General features: G+C 47.2%; 1 protein-coding gene across 2 annotated transcripts; it reads left to right on the top strand.

The window, feature by feature from the left end:
• The first annotated feature begins 1,088 nt into the window (after positions 1 to 1,088).
• LOC116909478 (TBC1 domain family member 30-like) lies at positions 1,089 to 6,533 on the top strand. Of its 2 annotated transcripts, XM_032913075.1 has the most exons (3): positions 1,089 to 1,137; positions 1,655 to 1,714; positions 5,507 to 6,533. In XM_032913075.1, the coding sequence occupies exon 3, from the start codon at positions 5,586 to 5,588 to the stop codon at positions 6,279 to 6,281; it is 696 nt and encodes a 231-aa protein (XP_032768966.1). In that variant the 5' UTR covers positions 1,089 to 1,137; positions 1,655 to 1,714; positions 5,507 to 5,585; the 3' UTR covers positions 6,282 to 6,533. The 2 variants fall into 2 exon arrangements, with proteins under 2 accessions (XP_032768966.1, XP_032768974.1); XM_032913083.1 differs by lacking the exon at positions 1,089 to 1,137 and having other exon boundaries at positions 1,418 to 1,714.
• Positions 6,534 to 6,876: the final 343 nt, after the last annotated feature.

Genomic DNA, 6,876 nt, shown 5'->3' with positions numbered 1-6,876 from the left:
TCTGAGATTGAGAAGTGATTTTTGGTAACTCATGAAGTACATTTATAAGATGCCCAGAGTTTCCCTGGAGACGTTCCCAGCAGACATCAGCTGAGCTGAGATCTCTGTTTCATTGGTTCCCATGCTCAGTACCATGTTGTGCTTTAGAGAACTCTGGTTTCCTCTGTGCTCACCTAGGCAGCCTGTGAATGCACACACTCACCAGAGCAAGGCTTTCTCATTCTCTGGTGTGGTCTCGATCTTACTTAAGGGACAGATCTGCTAGTTGTAGATGTCACAGGGTCAGAGACCATATCACACAGAACTCCACCACGACAGACAATCAGAAAATGCTGGTTGAATGCACAAAAAGGATTTGCTTCTCAGGCACAGTGGTTCAAGTTTTCATACAGTCATAAAAAGGTATTACTTTAAAAAAGAAGTATTGAAATGTATTTGGGAAAGTCCACAGACAAGTTAATACATTCTGGGTGGTATGGAGGGTGATCACACAGTAGCTGTCACAGGACATCTTGGTACTCTATTTTTCTGAGGGTGTTTTAGGAAGTGGCATGGATTTTTACCTGGAGAGAGTTGATTGCAGGTCTACATCATGGAAAAAGCGCCCACAAAATTGGTCAGCCCAGGGCTCATTTCTGACCCACAAGCTCATTAAGGGAGCGCAGAAGCAAATCAACACCAGTGCTAGGTAAATCCTGAGGAGGACTGTTTTAGTTTAGAATCTTTTTTTTTTTTTTTTTTGGTTCTTTTTTTTTTTTTTTTTTCGAGCTGGGGACCGAACTCAGGGCCTTATGCGCTTCCTAGGTAAGCCTACCACTGAGCTAAATCCCTCAACCCCTGTTTAGAATCTCTTTGAAGGTTAAGACTGGCTGTAGGGTAGTTCATTCCCATCAGGTCCTCTCCACTGACTTTGTTCCTTCCTGGGGCACAGAAGGGACAGAGGAACAGACCCTGAGGTCGAACAACATCGCGAGAGCTGGAGCCCAGGAGCCATCAATTGTCATGTGAGTACCACGAGCTGCTCAACAGCATGATGACGGAGCGGATGACCACGGACATCAACGCTTCTGAAGCGGCAGTATCACAAGATTAAGAAGAAGCAGCAGCAGCAGCTCCACCAGGTGTACATAAGAGCAGGTAAGGGGGTTCTTCCAGCAGTGTGAACCCCATCCCAGTGTACAGCAACCCTAGGGTGGCCTCAGAGTTCACACTACGGTGGCAGGTATCCTACATGAGCCAAGTTAGGGATCCCTTTGTATTGTAGGAGGGCCGGGGGTCCATCGAGGAGGGGAAAGCAAGGTTGTGGGAGGGGCTGTAGGGGGCGGGGGAGCAGCCGGAATGTGAGGGAGCCGCCATGCTTGGCCTGCAGTCAGGGAACAGAGAGAGCAGAGAGAGCAGAGAGAGATGAGTGCTGGTACTTTATATCTTTCCTCCTTTTTTATTCTGTCCAAGACCTCAAGGGATGAGGCTGTCCATGTTCAGGGCGGGTCTTCCTTCCTCAGGGAACCTCGCTGGGTACCTCACAGATGGGCCCAGAGGTGTGTCTCCCAGGTGATTCCAAGTCTAGCTGACCGTGAAGATTAGCCAGCACGATCACACACTGGTATCAGACAGTCACATATCTAGAACTTCATTTTCAACTTTATTTTATCAGGATCTAAAGAAGAACAGGACCTTGGGTTCTTCTTAGGTCCCGAGGATCAGGCCGTGGATGGTATCATACCCTGTTTACTATGAGTGCTTGCCGAGAGGGATTTACAAATGATCAAAGTGCCGCTGAGCTATGCAATCCTTGGACTTGAGAAATCTTAGAAATTCAAGCGTGTGGGCCAGGGAGATATGTGTGTGTGTGGGGGGTGTTTTTGCACAGGCCCCATGACCTGAGCTCAGTCAGTAATACTGGGGACTGACTCGGAAAGCTGACCTCTGACCTCTGAATGTGTGCAGTGGTCCACATATGCACATGCAAACAAATAAGCAGGAAGAAAAGTAAGCACCTGAAAATGGGATATAGTCATCTGTGCATTTGCAAGTCAAGTAGTAATTTAACAGGTACAGTGACCATGGAAGGTGGGAGACAGAAAAAAATGAGATCTTGAGTCTCACGGATAAGCCAGCTTCAGTGTCTTGGGACTGTGTGAGGAGAACGATTATTGGGTGACAACACTCTTTTCCAAGGATTGTCAAGCTTCTTTCCCCCCTTTATAATCTCTCAAATCACAGTGGACAATCCACCTTGCTGTTTAATGTATGCTGATTTGGGAGCGATTCTCCTGTTCCTAATGAAAATGTTGTCTGTCCAGAGTTCACAAAAACATAAATTCGGCCTATGGCTTCAGAGCATGACTGATCTCAGACAAACACTGAGAAAAACCTGAGAAAACATCAGAAAGAAAATAGGAAATCTCAAGGCTCTTCCTCTACCGACTTTGACTCATCAAGAGGGCGATCATGAAAGAAACTCACAATGACAATGTTTTAGCTTTCAAAACCCTGGCCCACACATTTCCTCCCTTCGTCCTTATATCTCCCAGGAAGGGTTAACAGGTTAGCGTTTGTCTGGGGTTTACAGCGATTGTGAGTAGTCAGGCCACAAAGTGAGCACTGCCATCTTTAGTGTAGTCCTTTGTCAGAAACATCCTTGAGAGAATGGGTGAGCAGTTTGCTGGGTTTTAAGTTTGTCTGGTAGCTTGTACTTTAGTCAGGAATCAGCAACTTAAGGTCTAAGACCAAATGCTGCCTGGTGTTTGTATAGTTTTTGTTGTTGTTTTTTGTTTTTATGGTTTTTATGGAATAAAGTAATAAATTTTATTGGAACATGGCTATTCCCTTTTTTTTTAAAGATTTATTTTATTTATTCCATGTAAGTACACTGTTGCTGTCTTCAGACACACCTGAAGGGGACATCAGATCCCGTTACAGATGGTTCTGAGACACCACGTGGTTGCTGGGAATTGAACTCAGGACCTCTGGAAGAGCAGTCAGTGCTTTTTTTTTTTTTTTTTTTTTTTTTTTCGAGTTAGGGACCGAACTCCAGGGCCTTTGCTTGCTAGGCAAGCCTACCACTGAGCTAAATCCTTTAACCCCGCAGTCAGTGCTCTTAACCACTGAGCCATCTCTCCAGCCCCTATTCCCATTTTTTTCACCTTGTTTATAATTGCTTCAATGCTACAGTAGTTAAAAGATTTATAGTCTGGGAAGTTTGCTGATCCCTTCTCTAGAGCTCCCTTTGTTGTCCTTAAATAAGAGGAGATTGAAGCACAGAGGCAAAGTCGTGGAGTGCTGGCATTTTAGTTTTAGGGTGCCCGTACAGCCATTTAGAGATTGGCTAAAGTTCAGAATGTGTTTCAGCAAGTTTTCTGATTCTTCCTCAGCTCCTGGGTAGGGCCTGGATTTAGAGGAGATGGGAGGAGATGAGATTAAATAAGCGAGTTACCTTTAAGGCACAGTAAAAGACTTCAGCTTTTGAGAATGAAAGGGGTGATATGAATAGTACTTGAGGTACCTGATTCCCAGGGTAAGGAAAGCCTGAGGTATCAGATTCCTAGGGTAGGAAAGACAGAAGTCGAGGTCTTTAAGACCTGAGAGGTTCTGTTTTCTCGGGAAGATTAGGAGAAAGGTTATTGCATGGACTATGGTGGAAGAGTTGAGAATAAGAAACGTAAGGGCAATAATAAAGATTGGGATAAATCATCGAAGGGTCTGAGAGAAGAGGGGAAAGGAGGAAAGATTGTTTGGTGACATCAAGGTCCCAAATGGAACAAGAAGTCATGAACTTGAAGGGCTGGGATTCAGAGAAGAGAATGTAGGACTTTGATCTGGGGTTGGAGCTTCTCTGGGAAGTGGCAAAGGCATGGGAATGCTGGGATGTATGGTTGTTAGTGTGGCCATTGCTCTGCCGAGCAGCATACGTGTAAAACATGTGCTGGGCAATTTAAGGATGGACAAGGAGCTGAGAAAGTAGGACAGAGGCAGGCATCTACCAGAGAGAGAGAGAGAGAGAGAGAGAGAGAGAGAGAGAGAGAGAGAGAGAGAGAGAGAGAGAGAGAAAATGAGAATGCATTTATGTGCATACGTGTGTGTGTGTGTGTGTGTGTGTGTGTGTGTGTGCTGGTGGTGGCAAGGTGGTTCAGGACAGGCAGTGGAGGGAGAGCAACCATCAGGCAATGGGCACGTCCATCCAAGAACAGTAAATTTGCTGCGGAAGACGGCAGCATGTGAGGTGGAGATGTGGGTAAGGTTTTTAGTGAGATTGAGGTGTGACTGGAGATAAATGATTAGAGTTGAGAAGGGTGGAGGGAAGTCGGCTAGACGGCACAGGCCTCAGGGAGAAAGGGAACTTAGCTCAGGTGGGGAGATGTCTCCTCAGTGCTTCTGGCCATTGCCCTCATTCCTGGGGCTCGTGGTGTGAAATTCTACTTCATAGACAGGAATCTGGTCACAACCTCAGGAGGAGGAGACCAGCAGGCCATCAGTGCCCCCAGGACACTGCTGCTCTAATTGTCTTTTGGCTTCCAAAGCCCACTGTGCTGAGGGCGCAGGTTTCATTTTAGGGCCAGGCCTGGGAACAGCGTGAACCCACTGGGTGTATTCCCTCTGACAAGGTCTTCCGAGCTGTGCAGCGTGCCGCTTTCCTGCCTCTCAGAGTCCGATGACTCGTTAACTCACATCGTTACAATTTATTGTATTGTTTTTAAATTTTTTTCAAAGATTTTTCTAGATAGTCTGACCTCTAAGGTGGCTTTTCAGAGACAGAAACTCTGTAAAAATCATTAGGAAGTCTGAGCTTTCTTTAGGAATGCACGGGGTCAGCAGAGTCCCTGTTCTGTTTTAGGTCTCTGTTAGATTTTTCATGACTGACCATAACTGAGAGGAACAGTTTGAAGGATGATGGGGCTGATTTTGGTTTGAGGGTCACCAGGTTTCAGGCTGTGGTCAGTTGGCTCCATCTCCATGGCCTGACGTAGTGAAGACGAGGGTATAGGAAGAGGTCATGGCAGAGAAAAGTTGCTCATGACACTGCAGCCAGGAAGCAGAGCCACAGGGAAAGAGACTGGGAACAGGATACACCCTTCAATGGCTCCCCCCTCTCCTGTGACCCACTTCTACAGGGTCACCTTCAACCACCTCCAAACAGTTGATTCAACTGTAAATTCTTTGAGGAACAATTACCTCATGATGTTAGGTCAATGGCATGATGATGTCATCAGCAACTGGGTCTACCAGCTATGGAGCAAGCCTCCCATACAGGAGCCCTTTGGGGAAATATACCCATTTAAACCGTAACATACCCAGCCCTCGGTGCTCTCTTATCTGAAGAAGGAGGGACTGGGCATCCCAGGCAAACTAGGGGTTGTCAGTTTCTACTGTCTCAGTCACATGGCTCTGCCAGCATCCGAAAGCTTTTGGGGAAAAGATTTGGGGAAGGAATGCTCTGTGAGATTGTCCTGAAGACAGATGTGTTTTGCATGATGTGTTTCACACAGGCTCTCAACCTTTCTTGCAGACAAAGGGCCAGTGACCAGCATCCTCCCATCTCAGGCAAATAGTTCTTGGGTGATCAACCATCTTCTTCTAGGGAAAAGATGAAAATTACAAACAGAGCAGCCAAGAATGCAGTCATCCACATGCCTGGCCATGCGGGAGGAAAAATATCTCCTGTCCCCTACGAAGACATTAAGACAAAGCTCCACTCTCCATGCAGGACTCACATCCGAGTCCACAAAAAGAACATGCCAAGGACCAAGAGCCATCTGGGCTGTGGAGACACAGTAGGGCTAATAGAAGAACAGAATGAAGGCTGTAAGGCCAGCAGCTTGGGGGCAGCTGAGGAGTTTCCCTCCAGTTGTGCAGTAACAGCTCAGAGTGAGGGCAGCAGCGGTGACAGCGCCACTCCGAGGACAATCGAAGGGCAGTCTCCAGAGCCCGTATTTGGGGATGCTGACGTTGATGTGGCTGCAGTTCAGGTGAAATTAGAAGCCTTGGAACTTAACCAAAGGGATGCTACGGCAGAAACTGAGTCCAAGGGGCAGCAGCATGCCCCAGAGTTAGCCGATGCCCCTGGAGAAAACCAGACTGCCAGCAAATCTCTCCCGGGAAGCAACTCAAAACCCCCCATCTTCAGCCCCTTCCCCAGTGTCAAGCCGCTGCGAAAGTCAGCCACAGCCAGGAATTTGGGATTATATGGCCCTACCGAAAGAACCCCAACCATGCACTTCCCTCAGATGAGCAGGGGCTTCAGCAAGTCAGGCATGGGGAGCAGCAGCACCAAGAAGCGATGACGCCTCCTAGTGGTTGGCTCAGCGGCTAGACTCACGAGGCGAGGCATGGCGGCCAAAGCAAGCTAGCCAGGCCCTTCCTGTTTCATTTGTCCAATAAAAAACGAGCTGAGAGGTTTAGAGCTGAGCACCAACAGTCTATCCAAACGGGAACCGGAAGCTCCGTGGTGGGAACCAGATGGGACCTTTCCCCACCTTCTGGGTAACTGGTCAAGTGGATTCTTGTGACTAAATAAATCTAGTGCTTCTCAAGTATGGAGTTTTCCCCAATTTTCGTTGTGAGCTCTTTAGAAAAGACAATCTGTAGACTGTTAAGTCCTTTTCTGGCCTTCTCAGAGCCTTTTTGGGATCCCTGAAACAACACATTCCTTGGCCTTTCCGTCCTCTGGACGTCACTTACTAAAGCATGAACGAATACCAGCTTGCTAGAACTAAAACCGTAGAAAGTAAGCTTCTTAGTTGCAAAAAACTTCTGATGTTCCTCTTTCTGCTCTGTTGGGGACGGGAGGGGATTTGTGTGTGTATGAGCTAGAGTGCCTGTGTGTGCGTGTGTGAGCATGTGCAAGCATATGTGTGTGTGTGTGTGTGTGTGTGTGTG

Source organism: Rattus rattus, chromosome 1 (assembly GCF_011064425.1).
Source record: "Rattus rattus isolate New Zealand chromosome 1, Rrattus_CSIRO_v1, whole genome shotgun sequence".
NCBI lineage: Eukaryota > Metazoa > Chordata > Mammalia > Rodentia > Muridae > Rattus > Rattus rattus.
The sequence above is the reverse complement of the archived record's forward strand: the minus strand, read 5'-3'. Positions and strand labels throughout refer to the sequence as shown.